We start from the raw sequence: 24,392 nt of genomic DNA, 5'->3' as shown, positions 1-24,392 counted from the left end.
GGCCTATAAAGTACCGCTTCGTCAACAGGTTTTCTTTTGGCGAGTTCTTTTGGGAGTGTTTCCATGTGGACAGCTATTAGCTCATCGACACATTGCTCCTGCACTTTGCCATAGGTGTTCTGCTTCTTCGGAGACTGTGCCTCACTTGTTTTGGCATTGTCCGTGCTCTCGTGAGTTTTTTGATCTGCTTCGACAGCACTTGCGAGCGAGATTCCCATCTGTTCCGTTTGGGAAGTTCTTCTAGCTATTTGGGTTTCATCCATCCGGACCGGAGTTGCATCTTTTCTTCGTTTGGGTTCGCTACTGGGCACTATGGACTTTATGGACATATAGGAATTGTAAAGTCTTTGGTGATCCTACTTTCTCTCTGTTTGGCTTTTTTAGGCGTTCTCTGCAGCAATCTTTCTTTGATTGCTTACAAACCCGCTGCATAGATCATGAGGTCTTTTTGGCATATACTAAAATTTTCAGTTGATGTAATTGTAGAACCTTTCTTTGAGGTTACTACTCATATAATATAATCAATCAATGATTTCACCCAAAAAAAAAAAGTGTGTGTGTGAGAGAGAGAGAAACGTCTGCAAAAGGCCTTGCGGAAAGGAAGGAATCAAGTAACTCATATAGATCACTGTGGGCTAGGGCAAAGGGCTCACTAAGGCCCTTGTTGAGTACTAAAATGCTATACTAGTACAAAATAGCCAAAAAGTAGCAAAATAGCATGAGGGTGGCATGAAAAAATATCAAGTGCTCAGAGCTAGAGTCCCGAGTGCATGAACCGGCTCCACATGCAAAGAGCTCACGTATCTGCATCTGTTGGGATGTCTCTCGTAGTGGTGGAGGGCGTGGCCTCCTCGATCTCTGGATCCAATGGGCTATGTCAAGGGTGATGCCTCGCCTTGGTCGATCTCCCCTAAGGAGAGCTGAAATAGGTCAAACCTCGATCGTGTGTGCTCTAGTCGCCTATCGCGCCGTGTGCAGTCCCTGTATCCCTCGCCTAATAGTGTTGTGTCGGCTCTCTCCACCGATCCATATATCTCTCATGTGAGCTAGCTCCTCCTCCTCTATCCCAAAGTGCCCTGGAGCTGAGTCAAATGCATAGAAATCCGTGACCTGTCTCTGCACTCGTCTATCTCAGTACCTGTGGTGCGGTGGTTCCATCTTGTTGCTCTCTGATATGTCGTAGTAGTGTCTCCCTGTGTCGGCAGAGCCCAATACAAACTTGGTCCTGGAAGTGGATCAATCGTGAGAGTGGGCCAAAGCCGTGCCACTCCTGAAAAAGGCAGTGGTAGCACCCTCGGATCTCATAGTACGCTAGGCAGACACATAGAAAGTGCTCCTCTGTCTCGACCGCCCCCATCGTGCACAGCCTGCAAGTCCGTTGCTCTCTAGGTATACATGTAGCTCTCCCTGCCTTGATCCTCAGCTGATGGGACGAGACCCGCATCTATCCGATGGCAATCCTCAATGCATGTGAGACTCCTCTGTCCTCGAGATACTAAGGTGTGATGATGAGCCCATCCTCTAATACTCTCAGAAAGTGATCATAGTAGAGCTAGGTCTTGGTGGGGAACTCTTGGTCCCTCCCCCAAGTGTGCGAGATGTGTGGAGTTAGAGGAGATTTAACGGTATGATGCGGTTAATATCATCCTGTGGGATCAACTCGAGCAGTGCATCCATGCTATACTGAAACAGGGGAAGTCGATTGATCTAAATGCCATGATTGAAAAACCATGCGGTGGTGCGTGCAAACCATGCTGTATCTACCCCCCTCTCTGCTACTCGTATGGAGGACTCTAGTGCCAGCCTCGGAAGTCTCTCACGAGGTAGGTCCCAAACTCTGTGGAGGAAAGTCACTGTCTGAAAGATGGCATCAATCTGGAGGGGGGTCATGGCAAACTCTGCCTGTACTATCTGATGGGGGACCGAGGGCTTCCTCCAAATCATCCTAGAGCCCATAATCACATGTAGCCGCTCAAATCTCCTCCATTTTGCTGCTGAAATATCACACCCCAAAAAGGTGCCGCATACATGGGAGTCGGCCTCATTAGAGTGTCGAAAAGCCAACACTTCGTCGATGGATCCTGGAAGTGTGCATGGAAGCACTGTCGCTCTAGTCGAGCCAAAGCACCGTGCCCTCGTGTGAGTCGTACTCTGGCTGCATGGGTTGTCGTGAAAACTGGCCCTATGAAAACTGCACCCAAATATGTGCTGGACTGCACAATCTCCATTGGCTGACTCTGGTATGTAAAGCTATGTCGATGGAGCACTGTGTAAGAAGTATTGAAGATCATGACCTTGGTCTTCCCAAGGTTAACCATCAGGTCTCTCTCTCTACAGAACACCTCTAGGGCATCTAGAAGTCTCTGTATTCCCTCTGCCGAAGAAGACAGGAGGACTATGTCATCCGCATATAGCAGAATCTGTATCATCAACTCTGCTAGTGGTGCTCCCTCGCCTCCTAGACGGTCTATGAAAGATGTAATCTCATCAATGTAGAGCTCGAAGAGAGTCAATGAGAGAGGACATCCCTGCTTTACTCTAATCGTACTCTCAACCCAGTCTGATATGCCTCCTGGGACACGAACTCTCCCTGCGATGGACTCGTATTGGCTCACCACTCCCCAAATCAGAACCTCTGGAATCTGCATATATTGTAGTCTCCTGATCATGCGGGATCGCGGGACAGTGTCGAAGGCCTTCCGAAAGTCTACAAAACAAGCATAGACTTTCTAGCATCTCTCGACCTCGCCTCCTCATGATAGTCCTCAAGGTGAAGATGTGGTCTACAGTGGAGTACTGTCTCCAGAAACCTGCCTGCCCTAGAGGACCCTACCCATATGCCTTTGTATGGCTGCTGATCTCCCTCTCCAGTATCAATCCATAGATCTTGACCAGTGTGTGGCCAATCATGAGAGTGCGATAGTTCCACTATCCATGGGGTCACTTGCCTTGTGTATCGGTATCGTGGTGGTGGTACTCCATGAGGGTGGGAAGCCATGACATATGTCATGGTTGAACATTTTGTGCTAGTACCGGAGCCAAAACATCCTATCCATGATCGAAATGCTCAGTCTGTAGCCCCTCATGGTCCTGTGCTCTCCGGTTATGAAGCTGGTTGAGTGCAACATTCTATGCAGTGAATAAGTGGCAAGTGGTGGGGCCTAGGCATAGTGGACATATCGGGTGGTGCCTGCATTGGGACATCATAAAGAGAGCGTGCATAAGTGTGCCAAACACTTGGGTCTGTGATGGGTATAGGTGGCTTCCCCTCCGATAGAAGCCCCCAACCAATGGTGGGATACCCCCCTCGAAAAGAACTAATCACCTCGTACATTCTGTGGGTGAGGAAGGCTTGCCACTTACGACATGTCAGTCGTCGTGAGATCCGCTATGCCTCGGGTGATGTCAAGTGGCCAAGGGCTTGCTTAAGTGTGAGGTGAGCTCTCATCTTTCTGCACTCGTCATCATACCAAGGATTCTATGGCATCTTCCCTAGTGAAGCACGTGTAGATCGAGTTGTGGGAAAAGACCTGATGGATGCGTCCATGACTACTGTGACAAGGGTGTTTGAGGCGTGGGCGAGGTCCACAACATCTCCAAGTAGGAGGGCTGGAAGTCCCTTCACCAGGTTGCTCACATAGATGGGGTCCAGGGCACGATCAAAGTGAACCTGTACACAAGTGGGCATGGGGGGGACCCTCCTTGTGACTGGCATAGTGGTAGAGATATAAAAGGCTAAGTGTGAGTGATCAGCACGGAGTGGGGGAGGAGGCACAATAAAGTCGTATATCCATGAGGTAAAGGCCAAGGGACCTAATAGATAGTCCACTGTGCTTGTCCCTCCGCCATGTGGCAAACAAGTGAGACCACCGGATGATGGCCATCTCTGAAGACCATTGTAAATTATCAAATCATGAACAATCCCTAGCTCAAGTAGATGTCGTCCATACTCTTTCACCTACGGTGCATCTGCAGAGTGTCTCACTATCTCGAGCTCAAGTTCATCTAGTTCCGTGTGCGTGCATTGAAGTCACCAAGAAGGAGGATGTCCCCTTGCCTGGAGAATTCAGTGATATCATCATGATTCGACTCATACAAGCTGTGCCCTTCTGTGGTGACCTCACATGCATAGGATGAAGTATCTGGGGGGAAATAACACACTGCTATGAGAATCGGTCATGCGTCTGGTAGCTGGACTCGTATCCACATGTGTTGTGGCTCCTCTCTCCGTGCCACTAATATGAGAGGTCTCATGTGTGATCTAAAGAGGATAGCCACTCCCCACGGACCCTGCACACTAGTGTCTGTCCTCGTCTCCTTCCTATGAGATGACTCCCATGTACATCCTGTCACAATGGGCAGTCCTTTCTCAAGGCTCTCATGTGTCTCAGTATAGAAGACCATGTCTCTGTCAGTGTATGTCTCAGAGAAACCACCCGGATCAGACCAGAGTGTACCATTGCAATTCCACACTGCAATTCTCAGTTCACGTTGTGTCCCCTTGGCCCGACACCGTCATAATTCACCCTCTTCTTTCTCTTCCTTTTCTTCCTTCTCCAGCTGGTCCTGATCTCCTCTCTCTCGGATGATCACCCTACCATCTTTGTATGCAGCCCATTTCCCTGCTTCTCTCGCTGCCATGACATGTACCATACCTTCCCTCCGGTGTTCCTGCTGTAGGAGGGTGAGGTCATCGTCCAGGTAGATCCGGGCCCCTTTCAAGGTCACCCTCGTGCTCATGAGGGTCTTCCTATCCATGGCTGTTCGAAGCTTCATCACAAGTGGCCTTGTGGGTGCATTGGGCTTGCCAACTCTCCAAGCTGTCTCATATGTCAGGTTCACACCCATTTTGATGAACAAAGCATTTGCATCTCCCATAGGAGTATCTCCTACTGTGAGACCTCGGACTAAGTCATTTAGGGCTTTACTGTTTCTCCTTTTATCCTGCTCTGGGTGAATTCAGCTTGTTTACCCTTCATAGATTCTTGCAAGAATGCCAAGTCTTTTCTGAGTTTTTCATTCTCAGATTTCAGTTCATCTATGATCTTGCATCTTTCTTCTGAAGTTCCCTTTGCCCCCTTGAGCTGCTTCATTTGTTCCCTAATGGTGTTCAGCTCCTCGTGTAGGGATGGCTGAAGCTCCCCTTCATCTCCGTGTGTATTTGCCTTCATCTGAGCTTCCAAGCTCTCTATCTTGGGGATGTAAGAAGTCTGTTTTTCACGTCCATATCTTGCATCATATCTGTTTTTTGTTGTTCCCAATCTTCTTTCTTGGCCTTTTCCTTCCTCCACTCTTCTTGTATTTTCCCTCCTTGCTTTTTAAATTCAGCAAGGGTTTTGTCAACATGAGCTTTTTCGGCCAATAAGGCCACATTTGTGGCCTCTAGGTTGTCTATTTTTTCAATCAACACAAGGCATATTTTGTTGAGGCATGTGAGCACTTCAGTGGTACCTTTGTGAGCTGTCCCATTCGAGAGGGCCGTCAAAGCAGATTCCAAGGCTTGTTTTCCCCAAATATCCTCCACACATCCACATGTAGGCATGTTGCAAATGTTTACTGCTTGTTTTTCTGTTTTTTACAGAGATAATGGAGAGAAAAGGGGGTATCCCACTGAAATCACATATTTACATGCCTCGGGGTGAATGTTGGGCATGTTGGTGCAGTGTTTCCTCTCCCCCCTGCTTGCCTTGCCTGCCTTAGTGCCTCATTGTAGTGCCTTGTACCTTTTTCTGTCCCTTCTTTGCTGCAAGGTTGATTTGCTGGGGGTTTTTTGATTTCCTGCAGGTGTCGAAGCTAAGGAGCTGCTCTTTCGGTGCTGTGGAGGAGGTAGGGGCAGCCAATGGGCTGCTGGGCTGCTGCTGGTAGCTGTTGCAGGTGTCGCCACAGGAGAGGGGAGCTGCCGCTTGGGCTGAGGCTGTTTAGGCTGCTTCTGAGCAGTCGCCTAGGTATAATTGGCTTGCTAGGGGCTGTAGGTAGGCTAGACGCTGTAGGTAGGCTAGGCGTTGTAGGCGGGGGATAGGCGGGGGGATGTGGCTAGGCAGAGGCTAGGCTAGGGGGCGCTGTAGGTAGAGGTGGGGGCTAGGCAGAGGCTAGGCTAGAGGTATCGGATCACTGCCTACGTATCTCTGACGAGGGTTTTATTGATATACCTGGGTCCACCTCCCCCATTAAGTTGAGAATCTCTATTGGGTAGTTTTGGGTTTCTTCGCACCAACTTCGTAATGAGAGTGGGTGAGTTGAGGGAGTACCTAGGGAGCGACGGATATGCACTCTGTGAGCTACACAAGATTGAGTCAGAGGAGCATTTCATCTTCAGGTGTCCAGTATACTACGAGATCCAGGGTCACTTTTATTGCCTCTTCAGAGACAATTGTGGGTTACTTTGGAATGTGTGTAGCTGCAAGAGGTCCTCCCATATGACTTGGTTAAACCTGAGTGGAGAAACGGCGCATCAATGTTGTATTGGAAGGGAGGAAGTCTATCCACGTGGAGACTCAATCTCTCAAACCACCTGAATGTGTGCACATACCAGCATCTGTGGTCACACTCAGCACCAGTTAAAGCCATAGAGGACTATGTCAATCATGGAAATCTACGTCACCCTGAGGTGCAGTCTCCATACCCCTTGGGCCTTGACTCGATATTGATACGTGATGACCTAGAATGCTGCATCAAGTTGTACAAGGGGTGATCCAAACTCAGCCTGAATAATCTGACGAGGAACCAACGGCTTACTTCGAATCATACGTGACAACATGAGAACATGGTGACGCTCCACCCGAGCCCACTCTACATGTGAAAGATCTGCCCCCCAACTAGGGCTGCCATACATCCCCGCTTGTCTAATCAAGGAGTCGAACAAGAGTCTTGGTCCTGGGATCCTGAAAGTGTGAGTGAAAGCATTCTCTCTCCTATCTAGCTAGAGAAGCGTACCCTCTACTGAGATGAGCCGGCATAGCTAGTCTCATCATGAAAATAGGACCAGAGAAGAGAACCCCTAGGTATGTGTAAGACAAGACAATCTCACCCGGCGATCCATCAAATGTGAACTGCTCTCTATGCATGGCTGCCTGGGAGGTATTGAAGATCATAACCTTGGTTTTGCCAAGGTTGACCTTCAAATCGTATGACTCACAAAAGGATTTTGATGCATCTAAATGTCTCTGAAAGCCCTATACAGAAGAAGATAAAAGCGCCACATCATTTGCATACAGCAAGATTTGAATCAGAGTACCAACGAGAGAGCACCCAACCCCACCGAGAGTTTGCATGAAAGTCTTGAGCTCATCTATGTAGAGGCCAAACAAGGTGGGTGAAAGAGGACATCCTTTTTTACCCCAATAGTGCTCATGATCTCCTGTGTCTAACCAAACCCAATCTTGACTTTGCCTGAGACTCGCTCGTAAAGTGCCACGACAGTCCAAATGATCTCCTTATCATAACCCAGGTCTTGCATCCGTCTAGTAAGGCGGGCCTCGGTACGGAGGATGTTATCAGGTGCACTCGTTACTAGCTTAGCAATAGACACACATAACAAACAAGGTACTGACCTCTGAGAAGATCCCGCTAGCTGAATCTGCATCTCTCCCGCTCTGGGACTTCCCTCCATTTCCACATTGCATTCTGAGACTACCATCTCAGCCATCCGACGATCCTTATTCCGTGGACAATCCTTCCACTGATGAGGCTGAAGGCATCCAAAACACAAGCCTTCTCTCCTCGCTTTTTCTCTTTGCTCTGGGTTTAAGGAAGACTTAGACCAAGCCCGGGCTGCCATTGGTGTTACTTTCCTCTTTACTCCAATGGTGGTACTTGATCTAGGAGTTTCAGCTGGTTTCGCTTGCTTGGCTTGACCACTCGGCTGAGAACCACTCCCTTTACTAATCCATTTCTTCTTAAACCTAGATTTCTTCTGGTACCCATACTGGGTTTCGACCTGTGCAAACCCACTTGGCCTGCTGCCCTTGGCATCTTCATAGTTCAGGGCTACGGCTATTGCATCATCCAACGTGTTCTCATACTTAGCCCAAACTTCCATTTAATCCGATCATTCAATCCAAATATGAAATCCTTCACTTGGATTGATTAAGGCAGGGGTTCATCAACCTTCATTACACTCTCTCGAAATTTATCAGTGTACTCTGCCACTGACAAATTTCTCTGACGAAGGTTTCTATATTGATGCCAAGCTCGGGATGCTTCGTCAGGAGTTAAGAAGTGTTTTCTGAATTCTCTTTTAAACCCCTCCCAGGTAGTGGATGCTATACCATCTTTTTGTTGTTTAATCCACCACCGATCCGCTGCCTCACTAAACATGTGGGTGGCCTCGCGGATCTTTTTGATATCATTTCTGATTTCACAAATGGCGAACGCCTCGTCCCATTTGTGTAACCAGGTCTCAATGACATCAGAACTACCGTCATTCATCCGACCAGAATACTTTTCAGGCCTATAATTGATATTAGGTACTTTAGCCTTTCTAGGCTCGACCGTATGGACACTAGACTTCGGTTCCATTGGAGCCTTTCCTTTCTCATCTCGAGAAGGTCTGGCAGACATACTGTGTATCACTCTTCTAAGTTCAGACTGCCCTGGATTGGCCTGTAACTGTTGCGCTAATAACTGCTGCAAGGCATCCTCAAGTAATGCAATCCTGCCAGATAAGGTGTGAGCTACTGGGCACGACACCTGCTGGGTCGGCCGGACTCCTGACTCACCAGGGTCCCTCCTGGAAGCCCCTTCTTTAGCTTCCATTCAGGTCAATGGGTGTTTTTTTTTTTTTTTTTTTTAAACACCGCTAGAACACTGTATTTACAGACTAACAAAATTCAGGGTACTGGCACTCTGACACAATTCCCTATACTAGGGAATACCTGCAATCCCAGCTTCACGCTAACTAGGCATTTGAGGAATCCCGCTTTTCCCTATACTAGGAAAATTCCTGCAAACTAACTCTGACTGAAACACACAAGTACATACACAGGCATAGTAAACCGCAAACTCTGCTGTACAGAATAATAAGCTGCACACTAAAAACTGAAATTTTATAATGAAGGAAAAATTGATGCTCCCTGGTCTTGCTCGCTCCTGCCTCTCGATTTGATACCCCTGTGATACCAAATGAAACAGACGGTATACACGCCTCAGCTCCACAACAAATGATGCGCTCTTTTTTTTTTCTCTGCCAAGGCGTAGCTCTCTGTTTGGAATTTGTCTCAGCCTACAAGCTGTCTGCGTGGCCTTAGAAGGCTATGACTGTGAGTCCGTTGGGAAACAGGTCGAATTCTATTACGGGCCAGCCAGTCACGTAGCCAGAGAGCGAGAGATGTGACGAAACATATTTTCACAGGCTCCCAGATCCTCCATAATCCTGCCTGCGCGTCGCCCATCTACAAATCTCATCGAAGACCACCCGTAACACGAGCCCCTGTTAAGCCTTCATTCTGTCGTAGACCACGGGCAGCAACACCTTGTAATTCGTCGATCAGTCCGTCGCGTGGAGGTCACGAGCAAATATTACGAAAAGTCACCTAACACACCGCAAGCTCCTGCTAGCCAGCACGGGAGGACCACCGAACAGATACGTCATTCATCGTCACGCCTGCGCTCCAACCTGTTGTCCGCTCCAAGATTCGTCAATCACGTATCGTCTGATTAGGAGATCCCCTCACTCCTTCGCAGGTCTTTCAATTCGATGTTGTCTGCGTAGGCCAGTGCCGATCAAGCCCCACCGTCCAACCCACGAACAGTCCTGTACCTGCCCCTCCTTCACACGCAACTTCCTAGCCTGGGCTCTGATACCAAATGTAAAACTCTTCTATTCTAACTACAGGTAGATCACGGGAGTAGCACCAATATTGTTCCACCCAGTCAACCTTGCTGAAGCGTGAGAGCTCACAGAGAATCCAAAAATCCATATTCACGTAAAAGCCCACTTCTCCTTCTCTCACTAGCTCCAACAAGCCCCATCTCCCTAGATGGATCTAGATGCCACATGTCATCATTATAGGGCCTTACTAATGCATCTTTTCACCCCTCTCTTGGGCTACTTTAATTTCCTTTGCCCCTAGGCACATTTCTTGCATTAGGCCCTTAGCCTTAGATCCACCTAGTCTGGTGCTATCAACCCTCACCTAGGACCTTGACATTAATTCCCTCCCGATCATTTACATGAAGCGCAAACAGATATATTACAAACCGAAATCCTTTAAGAGAAATGTCGACTGATTCTTCCGAGGTCATGCTACCTCGGCTAGAGCGTAACATCTAGTGGGTATATGCATGTGTTTTGGTCCTTTGGATCACCAATCTCCATGTGAGAGGTTTCAACTGGTTCACCACTTGGTTCTTCCAGCATAATGCAAGTAGGGTAAACATGGTGAAGCCTCCTGATCATCCATACCAGCCAGTCTTCCAAACTCCTCAAAGTTTGCACCACGAACCTCTATGGCAATCTTGTTATAGGCGTTAAATTCTCCACAATGAGAATTTCCCCTCTGTCCATATGAAAGGTTTTCACCCTCCATTCTCCTAGCAACTGAGAACTCATAAAGAGACAGGTACCCCAAATCAAACTGCTGAAGTCTCCAATAAAGTAAATTGATGTTACATACCCTGTAAACTCTTGTTGCTTGCCATTGAAGCAATCTGGGCACCTCCCTAAAGTACCCTCCGCTATCATGCAACTGTGTAATTCTAAACCATTTGTGCGACCTCAAAGTGCCTGTTGTCATCTTTGCCAATGATGGCCATTATCCTTAGGTCCTCTGACTGAGCAGCATCTGCCATCTGCCATCTTCCACCACAAAGTCCAAGTCTATGGACAGATCCACAATTTGTGCATGAACACCGTGGCTTCTGGGTCTACAAACCTCATTTCAAGGAGTTTAAACCACTATGAGAAGTATCACCTACCACATTTGCTGGTTATCTTTTTCAGATTCAACCAAAACAGAATAGATATAATGGTGTAAAGCAAGTACAAAACTCCAACACATTCAGCAAGCAATCACTGAGGTAAGGTACCAAAATATGACTCCGTTCGCTGCTGCACCCTCTGAAGTAGACTCGTGTTCTGCCACATGCTTCTATGTAGGTTTCTTCAGCAGCTCAAAGGTAAGCACTCCTGCAAAGTTATGCTCTAGGGTTCTTTGCAGACAAAGCTCCTTCCAACGCATAGAAGTCTGGGACTGTTGCTCCTACAAGAACTCCTAGTCTGATCTCAAGCTCTCCCTCTGCTCTTCGCGTTCAGTGATGATCTGCAGGCTTTAGTGAATGGATCTCTGGAACACTGCTGTAGTCATGCCCTTCACGTAGCTCCCCAATAGATTGTTGGTCTGCAGGCTGGAGTGCCCTTGAATGCTCAGTTCTCAACTATAGAATGCCCACAAAGGAATTGTTCTATGGGGCACGAGGTCCTGCTGTAACAACCGACTGGACCTAGGGTTAGGCCAACCCAAATAGGGCAGCAGGTTTTGAATCTAAATCCACCCGACCAGACCTGGCTGCCAACCAGGTGGCTGACCCCACCTCCTACAGTCTTTTGGCTGCCTTGCTGTATGGTGTCCGAACCTGTTGCTGCGGGCCATCTTTGCAGGCCTCTGTAGCCAACCTCCATTTAGCTATGCATTGCTCCAGCTCATGTGCCCTCAACAAGAATCTAATGCCAGCCTTGATACTGGCCAAGATGGCCTGTGAGGCTGCCCTAAATAAAATTAAACAAGAAGATACTTGTTCTGCCCATGTGGCAGCCAATCTGCTGCCCACATGGCAGCCCTAATTCTATCCCCTTTCTTCCTTCCTATAGGATAAGTAATCGTCCTCCATGTTCTTATATGGGGGCTCACAATTGGGGAGGTGACCCTTATACTCCATCCCCCTCCAAATGATTGTCATTTCTTGGAATAGAGGAGGGGGTACTTAGATTTTCATTGTACAGTTTGGGGGCAGATTATTCAGGTCTTATGATGAGGATTGCATCCAGGATGCACACCTACACCCAGTAAGAAGTTGTAGGACAGGTTGGGAAGTCTTGGTTTGTTGACCCACTTCCAGAGGTTCTTGGCTTGGGACCCTGGATATGGAGGTGTTCCCATCAAAATTTTGCAATGGAATCCAAGAAAGTAGGAGTGGATTTTAGCACTTCTTCATTCCAAAACCCACCCCTTCTCTGATTTTACAGTGAGCAATGCCAGGAAATTTGAGACATGGGGAGAGGTTCTGTTGATTTGCAGAATCATTTTTGGAGGAGTCTCTGAAGATGTCTTAGGAATAGGAAGATCTCTCTATCTTTCGGCTATCAATTCATGGCGGGATTGCAGTTTTAAATGGAGGGAGACTTTTGGAGCCGATTCTTCATGCAGTCATGCTCACATGTGTCAAGAGTCCATTCAGCAGTGCCTTTGGGAGTGCAAGCAGGCCAGGCTTATTTGGACTCGGATTGTAGAGTTTATGGGCAGATTTATCCCTCTTATCCTTTACCTTACCGGGGGTTCCGTAGCCTGGCTATTGTTGATTGAGCCTCAGGTTTTTTTGGAGATTTTTCGTGGGCTATCAAGCTCCACTTTTTTGTCCTTTGGGAGACACTCCAGATTCCCAGTGTAAATCTCCCCAAGGATATTTGAATTTGAGCTGGGAGATCATTGCCAGTATCACTCCTTGTCCCTGTCGGATCATCTCTTGCTTCGGTGGGAGAAGAGCTGGATGGACAGAGGCATTAGAGCACTCATAGATCATCCTTGTCATACCTTTTCTTGCATCTGGACAGATATTGTCCATACACTGATGGCTACTTGGTTGAGGGTCCAGGTCTCATCCAGATCATGATGTCTTTCATACTTAATAGAAGTCTCCTTTTTAGAAGATCCATTTGGAATATCAGTTACGATAGATAATTAATCAGTATGAAATTTGTCACCTGCATACACATGTTTTCCTACACGAAGGTGTTTCCAATGCATAAGAACCTGAAGTGCGTCTAAGTGCGCTAATCACGGTTACGAGTTTTAGCCCAAACACCATAGAGATATGTAGCTGCTGGATCCTGAGTCTACGAGACAAAATGAACCTTTTGCAGTACAGAACTGAAACGACACCAAGGCTGCATGTGGTGTGAGATATGCCGATTTCCTGAAGGTCGAATGATCCCCGAGTGTGTAATCTATAAATCAAACAGGTTTTGCGTAAGAGTGTTGTATCTGTCTTTTTTTGCCCTTTTGCTTCCATATAGAGAGGCGCTAGGACAAGCTCAGGTGTAAGCATATTATTAATGTAACCATAAATCTCTCAATGCTGGAATTCTTGTTGCAGAGGGACCAAGGAGAAGCTCACTAACGGCCTTACGACGTGATTACGAACAGCACTTCAAGTACACTGGAAAAGTATGAATATTCCAGCAGTGTAGGAAAATGTACATCAAAGGATTCAGGATTTGCACAATCCTCCAATTTCAATTTGCAATTGGTATATAGATTTCAAAGCATGAGGACGTGGGAAGCAGGTCCAAATTAAAATGCACAGAGACAGATAATGAGGCATTGAAGGGGTTTCATTGTATCATATGAGGGATTAAAACGAATGTTGACTCAATATAATTGTTTCAAATAGAAAAAAAATTTGCAGGTCTAAGTGAGATATTGGACAAGATGGTCATCGCTCATATGTCATAATCTTTGACCAAGGCAATAATGGCTAAAAGTTATTAACTGATTTTTCCCTCTCAACATTGGAATTTGGCATCCTAGAAGGTTCTGGTAGACTTGGGGATATCATTGGTGCTATGTCGAAGGATTTCCTTATAAATTGCTGTGGGAAATAGTTTTTTCTAACCTTATTAAAAATTATGCAACATCTGTTTGGCCTTTGTGAGTCATAGTCTTTTTGAATTTGGGGACTGACTCTTGCATGTGGTCCCACAAAGCGAGATTAGCTTTTGAAATTAAATATCAACAAGGGTGATAAGGTGGGAAATAATTTTAGCACTGGGCTTGTGAGTTGCATTTCAAATAGTATATTGGTTTAAAACTGATCGCTAAAAGGTGCTGCTCTTGTGCCTTCGAAGACCATTCTTTTTATGATAAGATCATGTCTTATCTTGATTTACTTAGGATTTAGATGTTGACATTGGTTGTGAATGTTGTCCTTGGTCATTCAAATTGTCTTAGAAGCTTTGCTGATCGATCCTCTTCTGGTGATTTATTTTGTTGTACTTGAAACCTTTGTCTTGTCACACATTGTTGGCTGGTAAATTAGTAAAAAGCTTACTATTTGTATCTTTTCTGATCTTTTTTTCTTGTTTCACATTGTCCCTGAGCAGTTCCAAATCTTGTGGGAAAACTTTTAGCTAGAACAGCTTGTCTGTTGGAACGTTTTGAGCTTGGCTTGTTGAGGATACACTTGGAATACTCTCAAAGCAGTACCATGAAGCTTAAAATTCCATTTTGCTCCAACGAATATGTTGTTGATTATATCATGATCTACTGCTTAAGAAGTCCTCAATTTGTCGGCATCAGCTCAAGGGTGGTTGTGTAGTAACTAGCGTTGGTTTTAGTGATTACCATGCCATCACCGTCCTTTGGATGCTTCCTAGATTCAAAGAGAAACTGTGTGTGTTTTGGATTGCAAACTTATATATATATATATATATATATATGCAACTTTGATACAATCCACATGTTTTATTTTGAGCAAAAAGAAAAATGATCACTAAAAAACGGTAGTGTTGAAGCGGTGGAGTGGCATTGTAACTAGGAATTTTGTAATACATGAGTGAACATGATTTGTGAAAAGTGAGGGATTTCATACGAATATATCTAGAATGGTCTAAAGTTAAATATGGCTTATAGGTGCTTTTGAGAGGAAATCAAATTTTAACCAAAGCATGTGCAAGATCGTGCAAAGATTCAATGGATCCTTTCAACAACAAAAAAAATTTGGCATGGACAAAGGTACACAATCATAGGTAGGTATTGCAACATGAAGATCAATGCATATAGATAAAGGTACCAAAGTCAAGTGGAGTCATGGAGATTAGATGATTGGAACTAGCGCAATCAAGGCGAGTCAAGTCATAGAATGGATGCTGAATCTAGTATTCATTGCTAAAAAAGAGTTATGATGGCATCAAATACATAGTTGACAACGGCAACATATCATAGATGATTCGGGAGCTCCATGTGGCACTTATAAGGTTTCTCTCCCATTGTCTTGTGTTTGAAAGTAGAAGTGAGGTGCCTTTTTCTTTTGTATGAACACCGAGCCATAATTGTTATGAAAAGAGGCCATTCTATGTAATATTTCATGGTATCTTTAAGGGGTCATACCTCACTTGTTTTGGACCAGCATTGTTTATTGGACTTTATCGAGCATAGTTTGAAAAATATATCAGCACCTTTTTGTCTATTATTTGACAACTTTTAGGGATCACTATTTGTGTGATTCAAAGATAATAATATGCAATTTTGTGGGAAGATAAAATGTTTTTTTGTATATATTTTATAAGAAAATACTACTTGTCCAACTAGCAACATATAAATTCCTAAGGGAGTACCACAAGGCTTCGACAAAACTACCATGTATTCAAAGTTCACAATGTGTCTCCTACTTATAGTCTTGGGATTCCTTTTTTGAGAGTTCATCATTCAACTGTAGTTCTTGCATCAACTGTGCTTTTTCTTGCTTCACTAATGCCAGAAAAGCCCTTCACTATAAACATTTACATTGTTAAATTTCAAACTGTTTCTAGAAATCTAAATCCTAAAGAGCATTGCGAGCAATCCTATTCTATTTTAAATGCATCTCTAGGTAGAATGGCCTTCTAGATGATAAGTTCTCCTAGTTGAATCTAAACAATCTTTAGATTCTCCTAGAATGAGGGTAGGTCATGAAAAGATGGAAAATGTCTTCCTCGTGACCTTGGCATCTTCTACATCTCCCATCACGGTGGCCTATCTTGACCCCTCTAGTATTGTACCAAAATGCTTAAGCAACATCGCCTACACTCATAAGATGCAAATAAATGAAAACAAGGGGAACCTAAGCAAAGCATATCATCTAGATTAGTTCTCCCTAAGAATATTTGTCATCCCTAGTGAATGCTTACATCTTTGGAAAAATCATACAAGAGAAAAGGTTTCGACAATCTGTCTTACAAACAACCGACAAGAGAGCAACGTTTAAAAGCTATTAACATGTTAACTCATTGCAAACCACCCATCAAACATAAAAGAAAAATAATTCAACACTCTAATGAGTAAATTTATATTCCAATAATAACACAAACCATTACAATGAAGATGATCCTCCAATGCCGCAAGGCAATCAATTTACAACTTAAGAGGGTTTTCAACTCAAAAAGTGTCTCAACTTATAGTCTCACCATGCTAAAGCATACTTAGCTAGAATGGATGGAACGTCTCATATTAGTCAAACCATTTTGATCGAGTCGAACTAGATGCGCGGGGTCTGCAATATCATCATCTCCTACATCATTGGCATACAAGCCATCATCGTTGTTGTGGCACTTGCAGCAGCCAGTGCACCAACAACAGGAATAGGGTAGAGCATTATGAAGGGTCTGAGATAGGCCACTACAGAATCGAAAGGTTCAGATGCACTTTTTCTAGGGATGTCCTTGTACCAAACCTTGGGGAATCTACCTCTACAGAAAGCAGCATTGTTAGCTATTATCCACCTTTGATTGAGCACTCTATTGATAGTCATCATGAGGAAGTTGGAATAGGAATTTTTACCAAGTTGATTTCCTTCTAGTAAACAAGGCATCTATCCCTTTTCCATGATATGTTGCCCTGCTACAGTTCCAATGTTCTCATTATCAATTGTTGTCCTAATTAGAAAGACCTAACTTTATTCTAGTCTTCTACGTGAAATCACCACTATCCCCTTTGTGGTTTGACAATGGAGAAGTTTCTCATCATAAGTTCAAACCATGAAGCATTAGGCGTCAAGATAGCTTTGGATAATCCAAGAGGCTAAAACTTTAAATTCTAATTGCCAAATATCAATGTATTCCTAGACGTCATCACTTTCGCTTGGTACAAAACATCCATTCAACTAAGGATAGCTTTCTCTTGCAATTAATATATCCTCACCAAAGAAAGGACCTATTAATGAGTTCTCAAGGCTAGCGGGAGAAGGGCACCATCATGAGAAATAAAAGGTTGACATAGGGTATATTCAATGATTCAACACTAATCTCCTCCCTCTAGATTGGCTTATCCACTTGTCCATTTCCCTAACAAGGAGTCCCATCTATCCTTCATGGTAACTTCAAAACCCATATTTTAGCATATCCTTTTTGAGCCAAAATTGCATTGTTTCTTTGTGAGCTATTGTAACTATATGAAAGTATATGGTATTTGAGAGTTTTTTGCATCATACAACATCACATCAACATCCATAGGTTCTATTATTGCTACAATATTTTAATAACTTTTTTTAGTGTCTATATTTATTCTTTTCATTGTTTGAGGATTTCTAGCAAAATGCATATGCTATTAAATTATTATTGCTACAATATTGTTATAGCTTTTTTTAGTGTCTATATTTATTCTTATCATTGTCAGGATTTCTAGCATTTGCCATGACATGGATTTGTGATAGTCATTGTCGTTATTGTGATCAAAGGCCAATAACTTTTCCTCCTTAGTAGTCAAACCAGCATAGACAGTGCAATGACATGTCTTATAAGATTGATTGCAAGGAAACTCAACATTAAGTTGACTTTTTGCTTTTGCTGAAGAGCCACCAAAGACATAGTAATAATCATTGGCTTTTTGGTGATCAAAAGACTCCTTTTTGAGACAATCGATCAGATCCACCAATACAACGAAGTTGACAACTTGTGCATGGGGAGTTCTAAAGGAAGATCATCCTTATAAACAAGTTGTGGAATCATGTTAGTGAAATTTGTTAGAAAAGAAGAGAGAGAGTGTACAAGAGAGACTAGAGTGCTCAAACGTGGAGAGGAGACACAAGTATTATCCAACTTCAATATTGGATTTCATTCCTCTATCACACACTTCAAGTGTGTGTGTACTTATACATATTTTGGGGTCCTTATCCCTAATCACCTCATTGATCTTATCCTCCACATGCTTATCCAAACCCACACACCCTTCTATATCTTGCTTCCAATACAAGAGATATTCCAACAAAATTGAGAAGAGATAAACCAACTCCAATAGCACCTATATGTGGATTGAAAAGATCATTTAACTAGAAATATTAGTCAAGTATCTCAGGCACTCAAGGGGTCATTCTTTACGTGCTAACAAAGGCAATCCCTTTGAGTAAAATATGATGATAAGAATAGTGATTATATTATAAAAAATGCAAGACACAAGAGCTTAGTTAATGGACATTGGTAACATAACCAAATCGTGAGATGACTAATCTTACAATTTGAGCAAAATATGATGATACGAATAGTAATTACATTGTCAACATGCACGACATAAGAGCTTAGTTAATGGACATTGGTGACATAATGAAATCGTGAGATGACTAATCTTACAATTTGAGGTCCATCTAAGTTTTATCAATAGTTTGTGAATACACTTACCTTACATGGATGAATAACTTGAAATTCGATTCATTATGTGGACAGTTGCTTTAAAGGGAAATATTAGGAACAAGAAGATGAAGACTAGCCTTTTGTAACGAAAGTTGACACAATCGACGCAATCAACATGATCGACATGATCGACATGACTAGAATGATCGACATGGTCAAAGTATAGTCTTTTCCGAAACATGGTCAAAGTAATGATAAGTTTGAAAGCATTTGCATTAAAAATATAGGCAATCTCGACAATGACACATAAAAATAAGGTAATTGTTTCTATTGCAAGGAAATGGCAGAAAAAGGCCGATAAGCATGGTCGTTCCAATTGATAATCCAAAACGTTTCATAGTAGACATTTTCAAAGAAATTTTGCAAAAGTTTCTATGGATGAATGGTGGATAATTGAATCATGTGCAACATGGCATGTGTTTGAAAATAAATATATTTTTCATCTCTAGATAAGGCTGATTATTAACCCTACATTCACAAGGATTCTAAAACCCCCTGCCCATCGCCCTTCCTAGAAAATTTGAGAACGCCTCTCTTTGCACTTTTCCTCCCCCCCCCCCAGATGTTTTGGTGCATGCCCCTCCCTCACCCTCACCTCTCTATACTCTGCCCCTTCCTTTTTTCATGTGGCCCACCTCACCCGATGCCCCCTCTAGCACCTATTTTGGACTCCCTCTCTCATTGTAATCTATTTTGATTGATCAACCAATACTAATATATATAAGCATAGATGGTTGACCATAAAATATACCTTCAAGATGCAATACATTTGACTAGTTGGCCACTTGGCTTCAAAATCAAGGTCAACAAGACCATTTTGACTGGCACATCCAACACCACCACCACCCACCTAAGTTAAGCGTTAGTCACCCATGGCTTTTGAAAATAATATATGGAGATGGGCTATATATTATACTTATTTGCATCACCTTTGCCCTTATTTTAAGATCAGTGTATTCAAGATTTTTAGATTTAATGGTAGTGGTGTAGGATATGTTCAAAAGCAAGATTGACAAAGATTGGATGAATTACAATTGAGGGAGGCCTTCTAGTCTCAAATTATAATTGGGAGGAGGAAGTACATTATAAAGAGGAAATTTATAAGGCATGATGCTCTTGCTCTAGCAAGATAGGGACAAAGAAATTAAAATCTTCATCAACTGTGGATTGAGTTGTAGAAAATCAAACACCATCACCATAACAGGATAGTGATTCTTGAAGATTTGGAATGGAATGGATCACCAAATCCAATGAATTGCATAAAGATAAAAGCGTATTGGGCACAGGAATATTTTATTCTTTGGAAGCTGTAACTCAATAAGGACAACATCCAATACGGCAATGACCAACTATTGCCTTGATAATTAGCCATGATAAAAGGTAATAAATTTTTTAATCTCACCCTTAAAAGGAGTCATAAATGCTAGATATAGGGGCCCAAAGATTGAAGCCATTGAAATAAATGGTATGCTGAGGACTCCCCACCATGATGTAAAAGTAATGCAGAATCATTGGACCTATAGCTACAGGACGTGTGTTTTGAAATCTAAGTCCTAATGGAGCCACTATAAGAAAAAAGTTTGTGTAATTCAGTATTTTATGCAAAGATCTCCCTTGCTAGCAAGTCTGTTTCTTCCACCACTCTCCCACGCACTCTAGAATGTGGTGATCATTAGGGAGGAGAGTAGAATGGAAAGGAAGGGAGACCGAAGAAGCGAAGAGGAGAAAAAGGTTTTTCAAGAATGCACTATTAACTAGAAAAGAATTCGAGGCATGATGCTAGATGCGAGGCATGGCGACGCTCGAGGGCCATAGAGGAAAAGGGAACACGAGGGAAGAAGCATTAATATAGGTGGAAAAAGGATTAAGAGGGGTGGGAATGAAGAGAGGGACTATGCCACAAGGGGGAAGGGAGAGGGGGAAGAGGAGCATGTACATGATGGGAGGTGGAATGTAGAGATGGAGACATCAAGGAAGGAGGGTCATGCTTTATTTGAAAGGAAAGATGGGGGGAAGAAATCAAAGTACTAGCTAGGTGGCTTTACAAGAATGAGCGTGTTCCATCAAGGAATAGCCCCCTCCTTTTATAGCCAAGAGAGGCAGTCTCTCCCAATAAATGCATCCTCCCACATGCATGGTGTGTGTGGAAGAGTCTCCCATGTGGGCTAGGTGGTTACACACTCTCAATTGTGTGCAACAACCCATTGCCTCATTTTTCCACATACATCGACCCCTATATCCCAAGTCTAAGATACTCCCTTGGTCTCTTCCCAATTTTATAATACGTTCAAACATCTAGGAGGACAAGTGGAGGGTTGGCACAAGGAATCTTGCCACCTCATCCTACTTTCCCATTATTTAACTTGCATTCTTGGACTTTCTACACCCCCCCCACATGGGCCTATCCTACATGGAGGGAATAATCTAATATAATATCCATCTCCACCTATTTTATATTACTTCTCCCATGGTCCTTGGGCCATATCTCACTAAATGCAGGCATGGGACCGCCTAGGTGGAGGGGTGGTACATGGAGGACTCATGCCACCTTATCATTTTATATTATTACTACCATGGATTATGTACAACACACCTTATGGGTCCTCTTATGTGGCAGGGTGGCACATGGTCATGCCTTGCCACCTCAACCCTGGGCCTTATGCACACCATATTTTATTATACTATTGCCACACATACAAGCACACACACATATTTATGCCTTTTACTTTGGTCAAATTTATCCATAATAGTTCCCCCCCCCAGGCAGGGAATGCACAACATTTCCATGCTTGGGACCATCACGCATAAAGAAGGGCTTGTTGATCACCTTCTTGCCATATGGCTCATGCAGCTCCTGAACTTGTACGGACCCATTGCTATGTTCCTTGATGACTTTGTGTGGACCAGTCCACAGTGGCAGGAACTTCTTATCCATTTGGTGGTCCAATCTGTTATCAAAGCATAGCACAACATCCCCCTTAGCAAAGTGTCTTTCCCATCCCTTGTGACTTTTAGCATCCAAGTGGGCCTTTTGTCGATTATTTTGGATCTCTGTCTGATGTAGTGCAAGGCGTCGGGTTTCATCTAACTTCTCAAGTTGTACCAACCTAGCCTCTACATGTTCATCTTCTGTCATCCTCTGTTCTTGTGCCTCAAGGCCAGAATGTCTATCTCTAGGGGTAAAACTGCCTCAGTACCCTACACCAACTCAAAAGGAGTGTGACATGTAGACATTTTATGAGTGATGTTGTAAGCCCCCACAGCTTCAGTGACCTTCTGATCCCACTGGCTCCTATTCCCTGTGGCCATTTTTCCCATGGATTTACAAAGGAGGCCATTGGTCCGCTTCATTTGTCCCATGGATGCTAGATAATAGATGCTAGAAGTTCGATGATCAATACCCATGCGATCCATGAGCAACTCCACTGCTTCATTTAAGAATGGACTCCCATGGTCAGATACTATTTCCATGGGTGTCCCAAACCTTGTGCAGATACGTTCAAATATGAAATTTGAAACTGCCTTACCATTTGTAGTGGGGAGGGTGATAGCTTCAGCCCACTTAGTGACATACTGAGTGGCTACTAGAAGATACTTCTTTTTGCGAGCAGTCATGGGCAGGGGCCCAACAAAATCTATTCCCCACTTCTGAAACGGATGGATGGACATTACTGGGTGATGTTGTCCAAGACGCAAATCCTTCCTACCAAAGAATTGGCATGGTTCACAAGTTTTGCAATACATAGTGATCCTTGAACAAGGTCGGCCACTAGTACCCAGCATGTAAAATCTTCTTAGCTGTATAGTCACAAGCATAATGGCCTCCACAAAATCCATCATGATAATGCTTCAATACCTTAGGTACTTCATCTGCATCAATGGCCCTTATTTGTTTACAAGAAAATTTTCCTCCATCTATGTCAGCAACTTTAGCCCCTTGAGATACCATCATTTCGTTTGCTCTCTTGTGAGGACCAATTTTAGTCAAGAAAAAGATGTGAAGAGGAAGTGAAATTCAAGGAAAGTTTTGAAAGGACCGTTTTCTAGTTAAGAGTAGGAGGCTTTGGGCAAGTATGACGAGACAAAGTGATAGCATTGCAAACTTTAAATGTGTTACAGCTGGAGTATTCCATCTTTGTATCACTGCTTGTAGATATTCTAGCAAAATTCCAGTGCAAATATATAAGAACCTTTGTGTCATTTTTCTCTTTGAAAAGTTGCTGCACAATTTAATTGTATTTTTCCTAAAGTGTTGCGACTCTATTTATGTGAAGTTTCTTGCAACAGATTTTAGCACAACAATTACAAGTAAATGTAGGGCAATCCGAGCTCAACAAAATGGTTCATAATATAGTGATTTTGATAGTTGTTTGCTATTCCTAGCCCTTAAAACTTTGTAAAGAGTTTCTTATTTATTGTACGCAAATGTTGCATTTAGCTCGGTTGGAGTTTTGTGCATAGCTACTTGTATTAGAAATTAGCATTGAAGAAAATAAATCATGGCACTGTTATGGATAAATTTGACCAAAGTAAAAGGCATAAATATGTGTGTGTGCTTGTATGTGTGGCAATAGTATAATAAAATATGGTGTGCATAAGGCCCAGGGTTGAGGTGGCAGGGCATGACCATGTGCCACCCTTCCACGTAAGAGGACCCATAAGGTGTGTTGTACATAATCCATGGTAGTAATAATATAAAATGATAAGGTGGCACGGGTCCTCCATGTACCACCCCTCCACCTAGGTGGTCCCACGCTTGCATTTAGTGAGATATGGCCCAAGGACCATGGGAGAAGTAATATAAAATAAGTGGAGATGGATATTATATTAGATTATTCCCTCCATGTAGGATAGGCCCATGTGGGGGGGGGTGTAGAAAGTCCAAGAATCAAGTTAAATAATGGGAAAGTAGGATGAGGTAGCAAGATTCCTTGTGCCAACCCTCCACTTGTCCTCCTAGATGTTTGAATGTATTATAAAATTGGGAAGAGACCAAGGGAGTATCTTAGACTTGGAATATGGGGATTGATGTATGTGGAAAAATGAGGCAAAGGGTTGTCGCACACAATTGAGAGTGCGTAACCACCTAGCCCACATGGGAGACTCTTCCACACACACCATGCATGTGGGAGGATGCATTTATTGGGAGAGACTGCCTCTCTTGGCTATAAAAGGAGGGGGCTATTCCTTGATTGAACACGCTCATTCTTGTAAAGCCACCTAGCTAGTACTTTGATTTCTTCCCCCCATCTTTCCTTTCAAATAAAGCATGACCCTCCTCCCTTGATGTCTCCATCTCTACATTCCACCTCCCATCATGTACATCTCCTCTTCCCCCTCTCGCTTCCCCCTTGTGGCATAGTCCCTCTTTTCATTCCCACCCCTCTTAATCCTTTTTCCTCACCTATGTTAATGCTTCTTCCCTCATGTTCCCTTTTCCTCTATGGCCCTCGAGCATCGCTATGCCTCGCATCTAGCATCATGCCTCGAATTCTTTTCTAGTTAATAGAATAGGTGTGGCTTCTGGGATCGAAATCTCCATGGCTAGTGGTGTAAATTTCGTTACTCCTATGGCTGGGTGTAGTTCTGCAACACCTTCTATGTGCTGTTCTTTGCTTCTGCGCCCCTAATCTGCATATCTTCTACTCGCGGTTCTCCATCTGTGCGGCTACAGAACTTCTCATTTTCTATGCCTTTAGCCTGCAGTTCCTGAACATCGTCTAGGTTCATGTGCCTTTAGCCTATGATTCCTGCGCATCTTCTGGGTTCCTGTGCGTCTTCTATGCGACGCCACGCATCT

General features: G+C 43.7%; 1 protein-coding gene across 1 annotated transcript in view; it reads left to right on the top strand.

Annotated features, from left to right (window-relative positions):
• LOC147891117 (Urb2/Npa2 family protein) overlaps positions 1-13,756 on the top strand; it is a 114,653-nt gene extending 100,897 nt beyond the window's left edge. The window contains exon 11 of the mRNA XM_087389408.1: positions 13,309-13,756. Coding sequence (XP_087245534.1) covers positions 13,309-13,385 — 77 coding nt within the window. The 3' untranslated portion in view covers positions 13,386-13,756. The remainder of the gene's footprint in view (positions 1-13,308) is intronic.
• Positions 13,757-24,392: the final 10,636 nt, after the last annotated feature.

The sequence above is a fragment of the Dipteris shenzhenensis genome, chromosome 18 (assembly GCF_047967505.1).
Source record: "Dipteris shenzhenensis isolate YYH24624 ecotype China chromosome 18, Dip_SZ_1.0, whole genome shotgun sequence".
NCBI classification, from domain to species: domain Eukaryota; kingdom Viridiplantae; phylum Streptophyta; class Polypodiopsida; order Gleicheniales; family Dipteridaceae; genus Dipteris; species Dipteris shenzhenensis.
The sequence above is the reverse complement of the archived record's forward strand: the minus strand, read 5'-3'. Positions and strand labels throughout refer to the sequence as shown.